Genomic DNA, 21,682 nt, shown 5'->3' on the forward strand with positions numbered 1-21,682 from the left:
TTTTAAAATGTAAATAAAATAATTGGGAGTAGAGTCTTACATTAATATTATGCTGCATATCCACTAGTGCAGTTTTAAACATTTGTTAACACAGCATGATGTGTAAAAACATATACACAGAGAATTGTATTTTTGCAGCCCCAAGTATATCTTTTTTGTTCAGATCATACCAAAACAATGTACAGTATTGACTGGTAGGATAATATGTAACAGTACCCTGTATGCCAACATCATTCAAATATTTTTTACCTGAGTCCTCAGAGTCTTTGCTGTTGATAGCGGAGGAGTCCTCCATATCATCGTCAGACATTTCCATCTCCTCTTCTCCCCTGATCACTATCAGCTGCTCGTTGTGCATGTTTCTAATCTTCTGCAAAACACAAACACAGAAGCATGGTAAATATCTGCATTGTGGATATACTGCAAATCAATGCGAAACACACACACACACACACACACACACACACACACAACCATCTGTTTAGTGTCTTCATAGAGAACATATTGTCCTGTCAACCACACACACACACACACACACACACACACACACACACACACACACACACACACGCACACGCACACAAAGTGAGCGTGTGCATTTGCTCTATTATCACATTGGAGGGTACGAGGTCTCTCTTCCCTGGCTAATGCAGTGTGAAAGTATAGAACAGATAAAAGTCAGCAGGATTAAAACAGGCTATTGAGCATGTTAAAGAACTAATGATCAAAGAGCACTATCATATTTCATGAATCTGACTTCTTGCTGTTAACACCAAGAACCTTTTCAAATGCCATCTGAAAATGCTTCAAAGGAGTCATGGATAAAACATTATAAAACCTTTCTAATGTTTGTTTGTTGAAAAAAACATTAGAGTTAATAGATTTCCGAAGCAAACTCAAGGGTGGAATAGCAACATGTAATAACTGCAATGGTGGTTACATCTCTTTGTTGTCCTCAACCTTCTTCTTTTCAATTTGTCCACTTCAATTTCCTGTGCCATGTCAAAGAGGAGGTAACACTGCTGTCCTGTAAGTGACATAACAGGCTTTACCTTAGTGAGAGCAAGAAGGGACATGACTTTGTGTCTGTACAGATGATTTCCTCGGCAGCCGAAGCGTCTACACTAATATAATACTAAAACTGATTCTCCATGGTTTTCAATGCATCCAGCCTTTTACCAAACAAGATACTATAAAAAGTGTTTTTGACATTTAAAACAGTGCCCATTTTTAAGAATCTACGTATGTAACAACATTTCTTAATATAATATTTCTGTCAATTGCTGCCTTTTTATTGGCCGGAGTAGGACGACATCGTTTGCCTGTGCATAGATGTTTGATATGGAGAATAAAACAAGTTATCTCAGTAGAGCTTCTTTTTAATTCAAAGAAAAACAGCATTTAAGTTAAGCGAGATTTATTGGATTTTAATTTGCTTAATTTAGGCAACTAAAACAACATCAAGTATAAATTGAGTTGAGACAGAGTTATCGTCGTATTCTGCTGCAGTCTGTCTGCAGTACAGATGGTGAGGCAGTTTGTCCTATTACAGATACAGTGATGGAAACAACACCCAGCCTGACTGAGGCACACATAATAATTCAGGAGCTGATTTACACTTATGTTGAACACAAGAGGCTTTTCAACAGCAGCAGTAACAAACATCGGGATCTGAACAAACACTCACACCCTGCGCGTTAAAACCTCTGATGCAAAGGCTACTGTCATTACACTGGGGAGTTAACAACGTGTAGAGGCATGGTGCTCCGCCTAACAGCAAATCAATATTCGTGGGTTAAAGTGTAAAGTGTGATTAATGTATCAACACTCTAATGTGGACAGCTCCCAGCAGCGGTTCTGAATGCTTGTTAATGTCATAGATCTATTTCTGAAAAAGTATTAGCATTTTCATAGTTCTACAGGGGATGGAGCAGAGTGAACGCTATTCTCTTTTGATACTGTACATGAATATTCACAAAGAATCGGGCCTCATTGACATTCAACAGAGACAATGTTTCAGCAACATGCGGTGACAAAGCTTGATTTGCAATGACGCGTGTTTTCTGTGTGTAGATAACACTTTATATGCAGTGTTTCTGTCAGTGCATGGAACAGTGTGTGTGTGTGTGTGTGTGTGTGTGTGTGTGTGTGTGTGTGTGTGTGTGTCAAATATCTGGTTGTTTGATTGTTGATTACATCCCTAAGTCAGTACTTTCTAAACTCAGCAGATCAAAACCTCACCAATGGGATCGACGCCTAATGCTGCACCCTCTAATAAAAACAACAAAGACTCCATTAAACAAACATATTCACCATAAATCACGTGGCATTTGTCTGGGAGTAAATAATAATAACAAATGCAAAGCCCTGTCAGTTTCTGAAAGAAAGATTATGAGATGGATAACCTCAATTTTTGGCCCAAACAAAAGATTAAAAAAGGCAGTTACTGTCCTGTCTGTCCACGATAGCAGGCAGCAAATAGTGAGACAGTTTGGAGCAGCAGAGATACATCAAAACAACCTTTAAGTCTCGTGCTCATTGAAGCCCTCACACACCAAAAACCAGTTTCATCCAGAAACTTGAGACTTTAAGAATATATTTACACCTGGTATTAACATGCGATCTGCATAAGGATGTTATCTTTATAATCATAACGTTCTTGTTATCTTGATTCTGCCTGCAATGTAATGTCATTTCATTTACACCTTTCGTTAACATGCATATCCCATGTCCCAGGTCAGGTCCCATGTGAATATTAAGTGTAAATGGAGTTACTATATTAATGTGGCATACAGTGGAAAAACCTAACAGGTACTAAGCAGCTCTGCTAAGAATTTCAGATTTGGATTTTGTTTATTTGTATATAGACGATTAAGTTCAAATATCAAGTGTTTATAACTCTGCTTAACTGTCATCCATTGTCCTGATGTTGCTTCATGTTTTAGAAAGACATATCTTCCTGATAGTGTGTATAAAAAGAGTAAATTCTGTATCGTTTGAGCTCAACTTTTGTTCAACTTTACATTTTTAAGCTTTTTAAACTAGTTTATATGCTTTTCAGAAAAACAATGATACATTTGTATGGACATAATCTTCACTTCACTCCATAAACAAAGTACCTCATTTAAAAGTAGATTTTAGTAGATTAAATTATATATATATATTGTTTTGGTTGGTTCAGCATTTGCCACTCTAAGCCATGTAATTTGATCACATGACTAGAGCTCCTGTTGGATCAAACTTCCTCCATTAGGGTTACATTTTAGGCAACCTGCTATTAGAACAACTCACTTTGGAAAAAGCCACGAGTACAGTTCTTTGTTTTACTTAACTGCAACATGATATCACAGCTAAATAGACGGCGAAATACCATATATAAAAAAAAAATGTTTTAAGTACCAACCTCGACCTGCATGCGCCATACATCCAGGTTCTTCCGCTGAGCTTTGGAGAAATGGTCCCACGCCTTTTGTTTGGAAGCAGCTTGGAATACAGACACAATCTGCTCAACTGGTGAAGAAGAAATGTGAAGGAACAGGGAAAAGAGAGAGAAAGAGGGAAGGAGAACAATGAAGTCAGCTGGGGAGAAAAACAGCTGTACAATGTGTACTGTATCAGACCTGTGTCAAATATGAATACATGTTTTGCTCATCACTTATAGACACAGCATGACACTAGGTTATCTATTTGACACCATCATAAAAAGACCACATGTCCTCCACCCCTTGGATCGCATACTCCAAATATATTTTTCCTCATCTTGTCTTCATCAGTTTTGGTGCGTGAGCTTTTCATGCTATTTTTACTGCGAAGTTCTCACATTGGAAGAAGAAGAAGTCGCCTTGACAGATGCGTAGGATCAAAAACTGTTAAGAAACCGCGTGCGGGATTCTTTTGTTCTTCAAGGTTCAACGATTTTATATCATTCATAGAGGAGTGAGATGTTAATGCAAGGAGAGGAGAAGTAAACATGTCTCCCTGTGTTGTGGTTCTATACTCTGTACCATTTACTGACAAAGATTTCCAATTCTCCTCATCTATTAGTGTGCAGCGCGCACTCCAATAAGTAATACTCTGTCGAACACATTTCTACACGGCACTTATTATCTTAAAATGTTGCAATTATTGGAGACACAGAAATGGTTGTTTTCTCTTGAAATTGGTTCTAATAGTGGGGCCCATGAGAGATCTCTAGCTGCTTAGAGAAAATGCTAAGAGCTAAAAATGGTTAGTGTCTAAAGATGATGCTTCAGATAATAAATCATGCTCTGGGATTCATTGTTTTAAATGCTAAGTGGAGCTCAATCAAATCATTTTTAACGTCATTTCTAAATATTCTGTAGTGTTGAGACCACCAATGAAAACATTCACAGCATCTACTGGCCCCTTAAAACTGCAGTTTACATGTTTTTTTAGGCTCAATGTGCAGTTTTATTGTGTGTAGAGAGACTTAAATTGGCAATAGGATGTTGTTCTTTGATTGCAAATAGCATGACAACTTAGAAAGTTTCTGGCACCAGCAGATGGTAGGTTGACTCAAAAGCAAATGAAAAAAACAGACAAAACATTCCATCATGTTTATTGTCTTCCCTGAGGCCAAGGAGACACATTTTAAACAAAGAAGCAACATCCTCTGTGTGACACAAAACAATATGGTTTATAGGAAATATGGTTCTAATTGTGAGAGTCATTTGAGCTATAGAACATAAGGTTCAAAATGTTTACCAGCCAAACGTTAAATTACAGTATATTGCAGTTGGGAGCCATGTGAAGTCTCAGTCATCTCCTTCTGTAACAATACTCACAGTGTCTCAAATGTGCATTTTATTGTATTGTGTTTGTCATATACAATAAGGCAACAAACATCGATTGTTGTTTGCAGAACGGAGAAAATGCAGCTCAGATCAGAGAGCTGTATCATGTCAAAAGACACGAGCGTAGACATTAAAGACAAAAATACATGAAAGTTTCTTTCATGTCGGACGTCTGATAATATAATGAAACATACATGAAAATAAATATCTACGTATACAGTCGGTTCTTTCTTATTGTTTTGGTTACGCCAATTATTTCATAGATCTAATAAACTTCTATAAAAATCATCTGTAATGAGCATTATGTTTTCAGCAACACAGTTATTTTAAAGAAACCCAACCAGCAAACCTATTCAGCAGTTTACTGACATGTGTAATCAATCTTTAATCTACTCACCTGTAGCAAATTACTTATGTGATGGCTGTCCAGGCCAGTAGGCATTCATTTAAAATCATAAATACTTCAGCATTCATAAGACAAGATAAACTCTTTAAAAAAATTTGCTGACTAGCTGCCTTCCTTCCTTCTCTGGAGAAACCATCCTGGCACTTTGAAGTCTATCTTGTTAGACTACAGCTGAAGACAGTGAACTCAGCATTTCATCTGAATAGATTCCCTCCATCACTCGATGCAATAACATTATAAAAACAACAAGCTTGCTGTAGAACTCCATGCACCTTGGCACCATCACACACTGCATTGTGTCTACTATTGATATGTTCAGGGCTAATGCTGCATCAGCTGACGGCTAGATTATGGTGTATTGATATTACCATTTCCCTCCAAGGTGCCCACTTTTATGTTATGGCAGTATATAGAAGCTGTTACATTGGACACTACAGTTAAGCCTGAGAAGAATGTGTGTATGTAAGTGTGTGAGTGTGAGTGTGTGTGTGTGTGTGCATTATGTGTTGGTATTAATAATAGCATTATTCCCAGATTACTTCAGTTTCATTGGTTAATGGAGAATGGTGGACCAGAGCAATCTACGGATTTGTCTCTACAATCACTGCTAGTGTTTATGTTGTGTGTATTTAAACGTGTTTCATAATTAAACATATCAAAATGTGTCTTTCTATGCGATCACATGAGGTATATGTTGGTGCTCCGGCTATTTGGTAGATGTAAGTATGTATCTATTCATTTGTTTATGTTTTGACAGGATCGTTCTCACTGTGCACTGCTGTGGGGCTGAATCATTGCCATCAATTTGAAACTAAAGACCAAAACAATGGCAGAAAAAAAAATTCTAACAGATTCGCAGTGTACTTATACAGTACTAGCACCAAACACTTACGGGTGATATATGCCTTGGCTGCAGACAGAACAGGCCATAAAGGCCAAATCTAACACCGAGCTCCTTTCTTCCAATGCAGTAAAAGGATAGGTGGAAAACTCAGAGGAACAGAGGAAGCTTTCACTGCACCTTTTCCTCCTCCTCTCTGGAAGCACTGAGTGGTAAAACAATCCCTCTGGTGAGAGCGAAGCACCCAGGAGACCTCCCCTATTTTTTTTTTGATGGAAGGCAGTCAAGCCTAGCGAGACATGTCAGAAACTAGCCGTGGTTAGGGGCACGACTTAGCCTGTGGTAGCAGCATACTCCTGGTCAGGTTTTTCATTTTCCCTGCTAACAGGGACACAACCATAAGGTCTTGTATTCCCTGACCAGTTAGCAGAAACAGGTGCAAAATGGGAAGTCAGCGCTTTATCAAATGGCGGAAAGCCTTGGAAGCAGTGGCAAGTCTGGGACAGCCTAATAGTGGTGCCAATATAGAACTCCTTTGATGATAATGCTTGCTTGTTGTGATTTTGGGACAGGAAATGTTGTCGGCTACCCAGGTAATGGTGGAAATCCAACTCAGCCCAGCTGTTAAGATTGTTTGTGTTATGTAGGTGGTCCATAACACTCGATTTAATTTGAAGTAAAAGTGTGCAACATCTGCACAGGCTAGTATCTGCATTACCCCGACGCAGAGTATGAATGCATACAGTAAATTACACAATAGTATGAAGCCCCGGGTGCTGCGTTGTGGTTACGCCACGGATACGTCACATTTCTTACTACATAACATATTTTGTTGCTATGGCATTGAGTAAATTGACTGCATAAAAAAAAGAAAAGAAAATGAGGAGGTAATTCTCTTCAAGGTGACAGAAGTGAGAATGTCTATAATAATGTGTCCTATGTCGGCAGTCTCTGACAATAGAAGAGCCCCGGTAAATACGGATGTGTCATTTGTTCACAGGTGTGGTGTGGAAAACTACCTCGTGGGAGACCTATCTCAGTGTTGGCATTTGCATGGGTGGAACTACGGCGTGCGAAAGACAAACTCATGAATAGAAATAAGTGTTTGTATGGATTATTGTGTTGGATGTGGATGGCCTTTAATGAGAGACACACACAGAAAGAATATGCTGAGGGTGACTGACAGAGAGAAATAGAGACATTCAATGAGAGGTGAGGCAAAGAAAAAGAAAGTCCTAGGAGGTTGTAACACACTTCAATCTGCCCTTTCAAAACCTGTATGATGTATGCAGATATCAATACAAGGAAGCTAATCAATATGCATCAAGGATCTCAGGGGGACAGATCCTTACCATTGTTGTTTCCTGCCATTCATAGTTTGTTGTGCCTTTTTGTCAGTCAACACATGTTGAATACATTGTAATGCATCAGATAAAAGAGAAAAAAGAGAACATAGTGTTCAGTGTACGGAAGGGAAGTGTAATATCAAGATAAACAACCTGAACGGATGCAAGAGATAAAAAGGTATGGGGACATACGGTCCATTTTATCCCCAAAGATGTGTTCACACAGTATACATTCAACACAGTATTTCATTATAAATCTTAATACATACTTTATACTTATATTGTATATTAAAATTAGCACTGTCTTTAAGAAATTCATGATAAATACATTGCTATATTGTATTTCATAAACAGTATAGCTTTTCTTTGGCTGGAGATAGCAGTAGTAGAAGTAGTAGTACTGAAGATGGGGTCCCTACAGTCCACTTATCTGTGTGTGCTTTAATTAAAACATTTTGATTATAAAAGCAATCCATCTTACATCTGCCATCAGAAGGATAGCATCTGCTTCAAGTATATTTTTATCTTAGTAAGTCTTTAAAAGTTCAGTTTGTCCTGGAACAAAATGTGTCCTTCAAATAAGTGTAATGTAATATCATTAATGTAAAAGTATTGCTTTGTGAGTGTGTCAGTGAGATTGAGAGTGACAATGTTGGTACGTGTATGTGTCACAATGTGTGGGTTAGAGTGTATTTAGGTCATGGTATTTCTCTCTGGGTATTTGAGCATTTGATATGCCGTGTACAGAGCGGTGACCTGTGATAAAACGGCAAAAAAAAAGTGTCATGGGAACCACTGCAGCGTAGTGTGGGCGATTGCACCTGTTACCTGTATAGCAATAAATGAATGGTAAATCCTGCAGGATGGTGCGCTGTTCTTTGGGGGCTGTGACCGTGTGATTGCATATGATGTGCATATTTGTGTGATTGAGAGAGATACACTCGTTTGACTGAGCACAGGGGGGGACTCACATTGAGACAGTATGGTGACCATCGCGGTCTTGAACTTGTCTTTGGCCGCTTCCACCTCCTTCTCGTGCTGACTCTTCTCGCTCATCAACCGGCGGATGTGGCTGTTGGACGACTGGATCATTGAGTAGAAGTTGTTGGCGTTCCTGCGGTTGACTTCACCTCTCTCCAGCCAGGTCAACAGCACACGCACGGCTTCAGGAAACTTGCCGTCGTCTGGGGAAGAAGGTAGGAAGGAGACATGGTGGAGAGAGAAAGAGTCTGGGTTAGTGTGAGTATTGGAGAGATAAAAAGGAAATGTCCCTCAGTGAGTTAAGAGTTATTTGGGCAGAAGTGAAGGAAAAACGAGTGTACATAGGAAAGTGCTGCCTTTACAAACTCAGTTATTTGACCAATATAGGAGGAGAGGAACAAAATGAACGAGTACAATAACAGAACAGCCTCTGCCAACTAAAGATTTGTCAAAAAGGGACATAAAGAAAGAGTTAGGACCATCAGGAGCAAGGAAAGGCTGCTTCTGCAAATTCACTTTGGAACCATTTCATGATCAGAGACATGCAGGAAGCGTTCAACTTCAACTTCAACCCAAATACAGAAAATATTCCACAACATACACACAAGAGAAAGTGTTTCACAAAAGAAGACAAGTAGCGAAATTCATCTCAACGGCTGAAATTCTTTTTAATTAATGTGAGTTTATTATTTCAGTGTTTGTAGTCTCAGCAACATCTATTGGAGTTGTATGCTGGGTTGTCTCCAGGTCGAACGCAGGAGTGTGTTGGGAAGAAAGAATGAGGACATGAAGATGATGAGTTGAAAATAACTTCAAGAACTTGCGGTTATCTCGGGATGAAAGGAACAGAACAAATGAAATAAATAAATAATAGGAGGAGGAAACGTATCATATCTATACGCTGAACAGTAAAGAGTTGGAGGTTAAATAAGAAGAACAGTGTCGGCTCCTGCCTTTCCTATCAATATCTTTGGTAAACGACCCTCGCCAAATGTCTAGAGAGAAGGTGAGCACGGCGTTATATAGGGGCTGTTTACAAAGCTCAGGCTGTTGAGCAGCACTTCTGCTTTGTCTGGTGAATAATCAGATGATGTCAGGTGACTTTATTGATTCCTATTGTTGTTATTCCGCTGTGGTTGTCTTGTCCTCTGCTGTCTCGCTGGGCTGCTTACAAGTCAGAGGAGCATGGGAGGGGAAACTCTCAGTGTAGTATACCACACACACACACACACACACACACACAGTACAACGAGTGGTGCACATGCATCATATACTCACACATAAACATTAATTAGCTTCTTTACAGATTTAGTAGCCTGGGAGGTTTATATTCATTTACAGCAGGTTCTGCAGACAATAACAATTTCTCAACCACACACACACACACACGCACACACGCACACACACACACACACACACACACACACACACACACACACACACACACACACACACACACACACACACACACACACACACACACACACACGGGGGTCCATCAGATGGCTTGCATGATGTATCACAACAACAGATATTGAATCAAGGTGTTATCTCATGAATCCCTGAGGTGTTCCTGTTTCTTTGTAGGCAGAACTTGGGTCTGGTAATACATGGATCCCTGCAGCTGCATTATTAATAGACAGTCTGGAGGAATATTAGTTGCATTCGATCACTGATGGCCAGAGGATAGATAGATTCAGATTTTCATTTAATAGGTCTTCAGCTGAGTCATTACCCGAACATAAATTCAAATATAAGAATGTATTACCTTTGTTTGTCAGCAAATAAATACCCCATTAGAAAACTTCTCGCCTCTTTATTTCTCTGCTTTTTTCAATTTTAAGTCAAAGCAATTCTGTCAAGGAACAAATGGGATAATGACTGTAAACTTGCAGAAAACGATCCAAGACATAACAATTTTACCAGACAAAAAGATAATATCATGCTGCAAAAGTTTCATTGAGTAAACAAACAGTTCTGAGAACAGCTGTAAGAAAGAGATTGTGAAACATCCCAGTAAATTGCTGCATTTCAGCAAAAATATATTCTTCTTTGTGTGAAATCATCCACTGACTTTTCTCAATTAATTTAGTTCTGCCGTGCTTTTATTTCTTTATTAAAACAGATTCTAAAATATATGTAAATGTCCCAATCAAATAAATAAAAGTTGGTCAAGGCTCTATAAAATGGAAGTTCAGGAAAATTTGACCTTTCCTCCACAAATCTGACAAACAGACGAGAATGCTGGTTGTTAAGTGGTCAATTAGCAGATAAATCGGGTACTTGAATAAAAAGCCAAGGCATCCATCTACCAAAGAAATATCAGCACTCCAGATCTAGTGGATCTCTTGAGCTATTTTAGGGCAAGCTTTCCTAACTTTAATGTTACAGTAAAGAGGGGAGGTTAAGGGCAGGCATGTCACTCGGGATCAACAAGGAATCTCTTGCCACAAATGTTTGATTACATTAAGAATTGAAATGGTTCAACAAGATATTCTCACATCCCAGAGGCCCCTTCAGCCCACCCTCTCCTTACATGTGCTCTGAACACTGATGGAAACTATACTCAACCACACGGAACATTTAAATATTTCAAATTATAGTACGACTCCTTGCAGTCAAGGAATATGATTAACAAGTATCAAGTCAATTTAAATTCTCAGTAGGAAGTATAAGTATAAGACAGTCAAATGAGAAAAAGCCTGCAGACACTAAGGGACACTTCATGAAATGTCAAGTGTGTTTAGATTGCTGTAACTGCAGGCTCTAAATACATTTAATCAATGGAAACATATTTTCATGTCTTCACGGGAGTCTAAATTGCTCTATAATGCTCTGCACCAGGTTACGTTTTGAGCTGGTAAATATTTAAGTTATTTCAATTATAGCTGAAAGGATTAGATGATTATACGATTAGTCAACCAACAGAAAATTAATCAGCAACAATTTTGATAATCCCTTGATCGTTAAATTCATCAAACAACAAGACTAACAACGTGTCTACACAGGAAGCGTGTTAGCCGAGAGGCAGCAGCCACATGCTCCGTCTACACAGGAGACGTTCAGGTGCGGTATTTAGTGTACGTTATCTGTGTCTTGGCAGCGCTCTGAGCCCAATACACAATACCTCTCGTTACCTGCGTAAAAAGAATAAAAATAGACATGTTGTGTTTAGACAGCTGTTTAAAACAGAAGCATATCTGGTTTGTCAGCCGCTGTGTGAGACAGCTAAAAACATTCAGTGTCGACAGCTAAGAGTCTACATCCATGCTGAAGGCTCTTTAAGACGGTACTTACAGTAGGCACAGCAGCAACATGTTAATGTATGCATACTATCTATAGACTGCTAACATGTTAATGTTTATCCATTATAATGTTTATCATGTTCACCATCTTAATTGAGCGTGTTAGCAAGCTAACATTGTCTAAGTGGCGCACAACGAACAGTTGAGGCTGATGGGAATGTTAATTAGCTTTAAATACATTTGGTCTTAAACCAAAGTATTGGACTAATTCAAAGGTTGACCTGATAGGGGCGACAGATGAAAAGTCAGGGCATCACCAAAGTTATTACAAGAGCGAGTGTCATGAGTGTGTGGACTAAATATCATCCAATAGTTGAAAGATTTCAGTCTGGACTAAAGAGGTGGATCGACCGACTGATATTATTATTATCCCTCAGGCCACGCCAGTAGCATGGCTAATTACAATGGCTCAAATGTGAGGATTTACATTTACGTCTGCATGTTTCATATTTGTCCACCAACCTTTGATCTTGTCTCCAAGCTCACTACACTCATGCTCGGTGTAGTGGACAATGGGAGGAGGGGAGGGCGCTCGGAAAAGATCCTCCGCTATCTTGCGCCGGTGCCTCTCCTCTCTGGCCAACATGCGCTGGTGACACTCCCACTCATACAGGTCGTCTCTGGCCTGGGCGAAGTCCACGTGGAGACGACCGGAGTCTTTTTTGTCTGTGCTGGAGCCCAAACGAATACGGTAACCTGTGGGAGAGGAAGGAGAGGTTTTGAAAGGAGATGAGACAAATGAACAAAAAGGTGAGGTCTGGGGAAAAGATGGCGATAGAGAGAGAACAGAGGACATGGAAGATAGCTGAGACTTTTCATTGATTGGATGAGTGTCAACAGGGTGCAATATCAATATCTATCAATACCTATTTTGATTCAGATGTACAGTAAATAGACAGAGATAAGAACAGACAAAGTAACAAGCACAAAAAGGCAGATATACACAGATAGGAAGACAAAAGGTTACACACACCGACACACACCCACACACACCCACACACACACACAAGGTATCTGACAAGGTTAAATTGATTAACTTGTCCCCATTTTCCTTCAGATAAAAATCTACACATCCTCTTTGTTCTCAACATGCAGCGACGCTCCAGGTGTATAGGCCGATACGTAGACAGAGCCCTTGAGTCACTTGAGCTTTTTATTCTGTATGTACACGAGTGTGAGACACTAATTACAGTGGTAGCCCTGGATCACCCCACTGCCTCCCACCTCACTCTCAAAGCTTATTCTGCCTGTGTGTGGGTGTGAAGTGCAATTACACTCGTTTTGTTAATTGATTGATGTGAATGATCTGTGAGAGAGTGGGCTGTTTACAAAGCAGTGTGAACTTACAAACTAGCAAACAAGCTCAGGAAGCCCCGGGCCAGCCTTTCCCCTCTCAACACATATGAACGTACCCTCTCATTGGAGGAAAGTGGAAATACAAGTTGGTTGTCGGTACAAGCAGAAGAACGATACCACTGTGAGTTTTGGGTTGTTTCTCGAGTCTGCTCTTAGAGCTCTCGGCTTGCTTCAATATTTCATAAAGGGAGACCTCAGTGTGCCGAGTGTGTGTGTGTGTGTTTTGGGAGAAGAGGCCAGAGTGTTAAGGAAAGTAGTATTTATGAGAAAGCTACACAGGTCTGTCATCTGGCTATTATATGGACTTATAGCTCTACTCTTATTGTAGGGAAGAGGAAGATGAAATCACACACACACACACACACACGCACACACACACACACACACACACACACACACACACACACACACACACACACACACACACACACACACACACACACACACACACACACACACACACACACACACACATTAAATAATGCAGAGGGTATTATTGCAGTGGCTTGTCTTTTAAATGAGCTTTGTGAAGAGGGAATATATGGCCTGAAATTCACAGAGAGATTTAAGGCATCTGTGCCGAAGAAGCTGCTGAATGGAGATCAAATAAAAATATATGAAATCACTAGCTGGGGTCACATGACAAACAGAGCGTACGCTTCCTCTCAAGGAGCAGTTAAAGAAGCAAACCATTGGTAGAGGGATTTCTAAATGTGAATAACGTGGTGTGACCCTGAAAACAAATGATGAAAGCAGGTGACACTGTGAGCCAAGACCTCAGTCAATACCTGAACTAAGAGAGAAATTGTTTGACAATTTGGTAGTCGAGTAAAGACATTGTCTCACATTAACTGATATGATATATACAGTACCAGTCAACAGTTTGAGAATGAGAAGGTGTGTCCAAAAGTATTGGGCCACTCGTCTTAATCATTGAATTCAGTTGTTTCATTCAGTCCCATTGCCATAGGTGTATAAAACGTACACGTACAGTTACAGAGCGGGGTCGCCGAGTGCTGAGGCGCATAGTGCGTAGAAGTCGCCAAAGCTCTGCCAACTCAATAACTGCAGAGTTCCAAACCAGCTCTGGCATTAATATCTCCAACATCTCAATGCTTCTTCTTACCATCTTAAGTCATTTTGGACATTTCTATGCTTCCAACTTTGGGGAAGGCCCTTTTCTTTTCCTGCATGACTGTGCCCCAGTGCACAAAGCAAGGTCCATAAATGCTCGGTTGGATGAGTTTGGTGTGGAAGAACTTGACTGGCACACACAGAGCCCTGACCTCAACCCCATTGAACACCTTTGGGATGAACTAGAACGGAGATTGCGAGCCAGGCCCTCTCGCCCAACATCAGTGTTTGCCCTCACAAATGCTCTTCTGGATGAATGGGCAAAAGTTCCCACAGACATGCTCCAAAATGTCGTAGAAAGCCTTCCCTGAAGAGTGGAAGCTATTATAGCTGCAAAGGGGGGACCACCTTCATATGAATGTGGGATGTCATAAAAGCTCCTGTAGGTGTAATGTGTATGTGGCCCAATACTTTTGTCCATATAGTGTATATTGAAGGTTTCACTGGCTTACAAAACATTATGATTTCTGTGATTCTGACAGCTTCCATATGTGGTTGTTGGGTCAGGGCCTTAATTGGTTGCATAGATACCACAGATAAACTGCATTTATTCAGTACAATGGTGTGTTCAGACTGAAAGGAAAGTACATTCTAGAAGCTGTAGAATTTGCAAATTGGGGTAAATCCATGCAACTTCAGCAAAATGATTCTGCTTATCTCAAGCTTTTAGGACTCTAATTATTGACCATACTGTATAAAGACGGGGGGAAAGGACAGGGCTGTAAATGACAGAAAGACCTGGTGTGTGTACCGAGTCTAATCACACAATTACAATCACACACACTTCAAGTTTCTGGTGCCGGTGGAGATTGTTTAGTAGTCGTTTCCTTCTCAGTAACACATTTAGCAAAGCCATCTCCGCTGTGAATCATCTGCTCACTGCAAACGCTGCTCTTCATCACAGAAAACTAAATCATTTAAAAACACAGCGATAACAAGGCAGTCGTCTCCTACTCTGTAATGAGACAAGGTGAACTAGAGGTTACCTGGATGTAACTGGAGTTTTATAAGTGTGTGTATAGTGCACCGTCGCTCTGTATTACAGAGTTAAAGGGGACATATGCACATTTTACGGTTCATACTTGTACTTTGGGTTTCTGCTAGAACATGTATACATGTTTTAATGTTAAAATATACCTGTATTCACCTCACCCTCTGTCTGAAACGCTCCATCTTGGTGCCTATCACTTCAAGCCTCCCCTCCCCCCCTCCCGAAAAAGCAATGTCTGCTCTGATTTGCTTGCGAGAAAAATATGGCCCACTTTTGTAAAGGTAGTTCTCAAGCTGAGGGTGTGCATGTGACATAAGAAGGGGAGCCACATCTGAATGGCTTGTTGAATGTCATGTTTTCTGAGCATTGCAGGCCACAACAACTGACTGGGTTGTCTTATTTCACGGTTTGTGGGTTGGTAGGCGCTCCAGATATCATAATGTATGTGCACGAGTAACTGAAAAAGTGAATTTTTCATGATATGCATATTTAAATCATGAGCTGGCCTGATAACGCATGTATGTAAACCCAATTTAATTGTATATCTCTTCACAAATATCCATAAATGCCTTACGCTAGACAATATTTTACATTTTGGATTAAAAAAAAAAGAGTGTTGCACAAGGATTTTAACCTGTCAAAGTGCAGCTAACTTACTCGGTTTACATTAGAGAGGATTTCTGCCCCCAGTGCAGAAATATATGTATTAGGACCATAACATATATGAGGTAAAGAGAAGGACAAAATTGCAGCTGTAGACTTTTAGATATTCAAGGTCATGTAATTCTACCAGTTAGCCACAGATGAGGAACATACAACTAAGTTCATATACAGTTAGAGATGCACAAATGCTAAATGTTCATATTTACAAAAAAAAAGATAATGACTGATATAATAGCAGCAGTCCATTAATTGTGTGTTATTCTGGTTTGCAGACCCGTTCGACTCTCTTGGAACCAGCTTCCAGTTTGTGTTCGGGAGGCAGACACACTCTCCACATTTAAGAGTAGGCTAAAGACTTTCCTTTTTGATAAAGCTTATAGTTAGGGCTGGCTCAGGTTTGCCCTGGATCAGCCCCTAGTTATGCTGCTATAGGCTTAGACTGCCGGGGGACACCTCCCTGCTCTCTTCCTTCTCTTCCTCTCTCCTCCCCTCCCTCTCTTCTTCTCCCTCTCTATCTGTATGCATTTATTTAAATGTATGTTACTAACTCATCATCCGGGGCATCATCCCCGGAGTGTCTGTCTCTCATGTGGCAGGTTGCCACTGATAAAGTTTACGTCAGGATCATGAATCGTGACAGCGCCTGCTGACCTGGTCCTGCTGGACACCGGGAAGCCTTTTTGACATTTTCCTGGATTCATCCATACTTTCTTTTTTTTTTCAACACAACACAATTTCTGTCAAATGTTGTATTTGTACAATGTTGTTTATCCGGTACACACGACATCTATTGCACGTCTGTCCGTCCTGGGAGAGGGATCCCTCCTCAGTTGCTCTCCCTGAGGTTTCTTCCATTTTTTCCCCTTTAATTGTGGGGTTTCTTTTAGGAAGTTTTTCCTTGTGCGATGCGAGGGTCTAGACAGGGTCTAAGGACAGAGGGTGTCGTAACCTGTACAGTCTGTAAAGCACACTGAGACAAATGATTAATTTGTGATATTGGGCTATACAAATAAATTTGATTTGATTTGATTTGAACTACATATCCAGTCACTTCCAAACAATTTGTATGGAGTGCAGCAAACTTTCCATCCATCTGTCCTTCCATCCTCCCATCTATTTATCCATCTGTCAAATGGTCCCGAGTGAATCTGTGAGGCTGGAGAATCGTAGTGCTGAATGATAGATATCAATGCTTTCATTTCCATCAGAATAAAGGTTAACAACTCATCATTCTTCCTCCACCTGAGGTGAAGGAGTGCCCGGGCACTGATAGCAGTGGATTGACAATACAAGCGGTCTCTACAGATTCAATATTGTCCAGGAGGGTGAGAGAGAAAGCTGTTATCCTCTGACCTTTGATCCCAATGTAAACCAATACATACCCAAAAACAAGGTTGGAGGTTTGTTGGCGTTTCCCTTGCACCACATTGAGGACTTGGCATAAAAACAACCAACTGACCGAAGGTTTACGGGACAGAAAACATTTCTTCAATCATAAAAAGACATAATGAAACACCACACGACTGTATATTTAGTACTTGGTTTTAGAGTGAAGTTATCTTACCAGAGAGGAGAAGAGCCTTGTCCACAGTGAACTCCTCAGTAAATCTGATATGGCAGAAGTTCTTCTTGCTCTTCCTGATGGCAGCAATATCCCCCAACTGTCCAAAGACCTCCACGATGAGCTGCTCAGTGGCGTTCTCGGGCAGACCGCCAACAAATATCGTCTTACACCCCGGAGGGCGTTCCCTAGAGGCCGGAGGCGGAAGGTCTGTCAAACATGGAGAAGGAAAGAAAAGAGACATAATCATTTCAATTGAAGGTACAAATGCAGTCCCAACCTCACACTCGAAAACATTCAGATTACAGTTGGTTGGTTGGAACTCAATCATTGAAACGAAAGCATCCATTTTAATCATGAAAGATAGAATACATCCCAATACGTCGTGGTTATTTTGCCATATGGATTCAGTTTGCTTTCCAATTTCAAGTCCAGCTAAGTGGACTGGCTCTGCTTTGCATTGATCCGATGAAGCCAATTGTATTACTTTTCTCTTTCAGCTGTATTTATTATGAGGTCGACGATCTGCCTTCAGATATCTGCTGTAGGTTGTGACATTTCAATTTTGCTTTCTATTAATTCAATCAACAACTAACTTCCACAACTTCAACTGCTTTCAGTGCTTACACTAAGACTGAAATTGTAATTGTTTCAATGTCAAATACATCAAACCGAGTGCTTTAAAAACACTACTATATTTAAGCAACATTACACAAAGGAAAACTGGATGATGAAAATTATGGTTTTGTCATGGCCTCTACTTCGGCCTAGCCTGCAGTCTCTCCTCCCTCCCTCCCTGTGTGTGTGTGTGTGTGTGTGTGTGTGTGTGTGTGTGTGTGTGTGTGTGTGTGTGCGTGTGTGTGTGCGTGTGCGTGTGCCTGTGCGTGCGTGTGCCTGTGCGTGTGCAGGTGTGGAGACAGGTGTGAAGGAGCTCCCAACAATCAAATCTACACTACTACAAAGCTCTGATCCTGACTCCTCCACATCGCCAGATCGTAGACTCTGTATCCACAGTCAGTCAAGTTGTAGAGCTGTAACTCTGTTCCCAATCCCTGTTCTCCTTGTGCCTGCAGTTTCCTCCGGCATGTCTCCAGATCTTTTTCCTCTCCTGGATCCAGCGCCTGCTCCTCCTGGCCCTCCAGCCAGCTTGGTCCCCCCCCCTCCTCTAGCTTCAGCCCTAGTCCCCATCCTGCCTTCGCCCTCTCTCCATTCCCTGGCTCCACTCAGCACTTGCTATGCAAAGCTGAACGTTGTATAATTAAATATGTTTACTTTGCCCAGCTCTTTGCCTCCTATGGTAACCATAATGTGTCTTAACATTCATAGTGCTAGTTTAGTTCCACATCTTTCCTCACCTTATACTTTGAGGCAGAGGAATCTGCTGTGAAAAATCAATGTAATTACCTGAGCAAGTAAATGGAATGGTAAATGGACTGCATTTATATAACACTTTTCCAATCTTTGCAATGAAGCGAAGCACTTTACAACACGTCAACATTCACCCATTCACACAAGTAATATGGTCAAATATTGTAGTTTTATCTAAAGGCCCTGTCACACATATCCGTATGTCAGAAACTTATGCTGGCGTATATGAAAACTTCATAAAAAGTCCAAATACGTCCAACTTTTCATCGGATCAGAAAAGTGAACATATACAGATACGCATGTCTAACCTATTGATAGCGCATCACTTACTTATACAAAATGTATCAGACGAATACCCAACAAATGCATAAGATATATAAAAATACGTGAATACCTACGTGACTACGTTAGAGGTATGTTAGATATAGGCTACGTTGGCTGACGTTGAATGCTACAGCCAACTTATTGATAACGAGTGGATAACCTATTCCTACCCTATGTTAAGATGATGCCTGACGACGGAGTAACTTATTAAACGTGTTTCTACAGTACAGCTAGCGTTTTGGGAGCTTATTGGGGTTTGAATATAGTATAGGGTCCCTGTGAGTAGCTCATCCTCACTTCTTCACAGCACGTCTTGATGAATACATCAACCCAGCATCAGAGAGCATGGAGGATGCTGAGAGTACATTCTAGCCCAGGGGTCAGGAACCTTTTTGGCTGGGAGAGCCATAAAAGCCAAATGTATTTCCTTGAGAGCCATATATTTAATACATTTGAATGCAACTTTATGCGTGCATTTTTTAAGAACAACACGTCTCTGAGTACTAATAGCGGTATCAGTGTTTCATTGAACAGGTGCTCTTTTATTAAATAACTAAACGCTTACGCTATTTATCTCATTAATGTACACGTTTAAGTGTGAACTGCACGGGTGTTAAACTCAAGGCAATTATATCCTGCCCGCAAGAAAATATCATATGTCAATCATAAGTGGTCCACCGGTTTTGGTAATTAAATCAATGCATGGCACAACCACGGGAAAAGACATTTGAAGAAGTATCTAAATGTGTGAATGAAATTAAAGTTTTTGGAACACACCTTAACCTACAGCCAGAGACAGAGCGGAGGAAAGGAGAGGGGAGAACTAAAAACAAATCTGCTGCTAAATGTTTTACTTTAAAATGACACAGTATAATTATTTATTACTTGTTAATCATGTTAAAAAATGTCAGCTCAAAATTGTCTGCGAGCCATATTGCATTATCGAAAGAGCCATAGGTTACCGACCCCTGTTCTAGCCGTTCTCCAGCATCAGCATGACGTAAACCAAATGGCAATTTTCCAGCTCCGTTGGCCAGACGCTCTGATACCTTTTAAAATTTACGCTATCAATGTTTGACATACGTATAATAATTTGTTATGTATACGTCAGCTACAACAAACTAACTATGACCATTTAAGCCACATTTAAGAGCAGGCTAAAGACTTTCCTTTTTGATAAAGCTTATAGTTAGGGCTGGCTCAGGTTTGCCTTGGATCAGCCCCTAGTTATGCTGCTATAGGCTTAGACTGCCGGGGGACACCTCCCTGCTCTCTTCCTTCTCTTCCTCTCTCCTCCCCTCCCTCTCTTCTTCTCCCTCTCTATCTGTATGCATTTATGTAAATGTATGTTACTAACTCATCATCTGGGGCAACATCCCCGGAGTTTCTGTGTCCCATGTGGCAGGTTGCCACTGATAAAGTTTACGTCAGGATCAGGAATCGTGGCTGCGCCTGCTGCCCTGGTCCTGATGGACACCGGGAAGCCTTTTTGACATTTTTCTGGATTCAACCAAACTTCTCCTCTTTTTCAACACAACATCATTTCTGTCAAATGTTGTATTTGTACTATGTTGTTTATCCTGTACACACGACATCTTTCTTCCATTTTTCCCCCTTTAATTATGAGGTTTCTTTTAGGAAGTTTTTCCTTGTGCGATGTGAGGGTCTAAGGACAGAGGGTCTAAGGACAGAGGGTGTCGTAACCTGTACAGTCTGTAAAGCACACTGAGACAAATGTATAACTTGTGATATTGGGCTATATAAATACATTTGATTTGATGATTTGATTTTAACACCGCTGTGAAAAAGCTGGAAGTATTTGGACTCTGACACATTTTGAGCTAATTTTCATAGCAGACAAGAAGGCCTCATTTTTAATAATTTGGGAATAATCATCCAGCAGGCACCAGGCACATACGTACAGCCAAGTATCATTGTCAGAGCAGTGGAAAATAATTCTACGACTGCGTAAATTTGGCGAAGAGATTAAAAATATAGAGCGAAAAGCAGAGGACCAAAACATTACATATAATAGTTATATTGTTAGTAGAACATTTTGGTGACCTGCGCATTTGATGGTGTTTTGTAAGGCTGAATCAGAGCCACATCACCACCGCCAGTGCTATGGATGATGATTAGACTCTTCTGATTCACATGTTTCAGTAGATACGGTGAGGGAGGAAGACAGTCTCCATGTTGTTAACCTGGCTGATGGTCTGCACTGTGAAGATTTCCCTGGCTGGACATATTAACTAAGCTAGTGGGCTCTAAAACCGCACTAAGTGGAAACCTAGAAGGCCCTCTAATGATCTCTAATCATCTGCAACCTGCCGAGCGCTTAGTCCCTAATGTCAAACTTCACGTGAACACCTGTGTTTATTCCTGGATGAAATAGCAGCGTATGTGGGTGAAGGCCGTCCTCTTTCAGAAGGTCAGGGCGGCCCCAGTAAAGAGGCCAATTATCAACACAACCAAACCCTGGCTCACATCAATAATGAGCCAGCCGTTCAGTGAAGTCAGCAGCCTGAACCCCCTTAAAGGGAAATGATGAGACAAACAGTAGGAGGAAGATTCCTCTATGACAGTCTTTCT

At 40.6% G+C, this 21,682-nt stretch overlaps 1 protein-coding gene across 6 annotated transcripts in view; it reads right to left on the reverse strand.

Annotated features, from left to right (window-relative positions):
* Positions 1 to 21,682, reverse strand: part of LOC115014455 (ecto-NOX disulfide-thiol exchanger 2-like) — a 152,988-nt gene that overhangs the window by 21,391 nt on the left and 109,915 nt on the right. For 5 of the 6 annotated variants that reach the window (XR_003832909.1, XR_003832908.1, XM_029441310.1 and 2 more), the window contains 5 exons: positions 17,402 to 17,617; positions 12,156 to 12,389; positions 8,379 to 8,591; positions 3,404 to 3,510; positions 250 to 370 (listed from right to left, as the gene is read on the reverse strand). Coding sequence is in view for 4 of the 6 variants with exons in the window: in XM_029441310.1 (XP_029297170.1) it covers positions 250 to 370; positions 3,404 to 3,510; positions 8,379 to 8,591; positions 12,156 to 12,389; positions 17,402 to 17,617 (891 nt within the window). In the remaining 2 variants the exon portion in view is untranslated. The remainder of the gene's footprint in view (positions 1 to 249; positions 371 to 3,403; positions 3,511 to 8,378; positions 8,592 to 12,155; positions 12,390 to 17,401; positions 17,618 to 21,682) is intronic. The other variant, XM_029441309.1, reaches the window with a different exon arrangement.

This window comes from Cottoperca gobio, chromosome 10 (genome assembly GCF_900634415.1).
Source record: "Cottoperca gobio chromosome 10, fCotGob3.1, whole genome shotgun sequence".
Taxonomy (NCBI): Eukaryota; Metazoa; Chordata; class Actinopteri; order Perciformes; family Bovichtidae; genus Cottoperca; species Cottoperca gobio.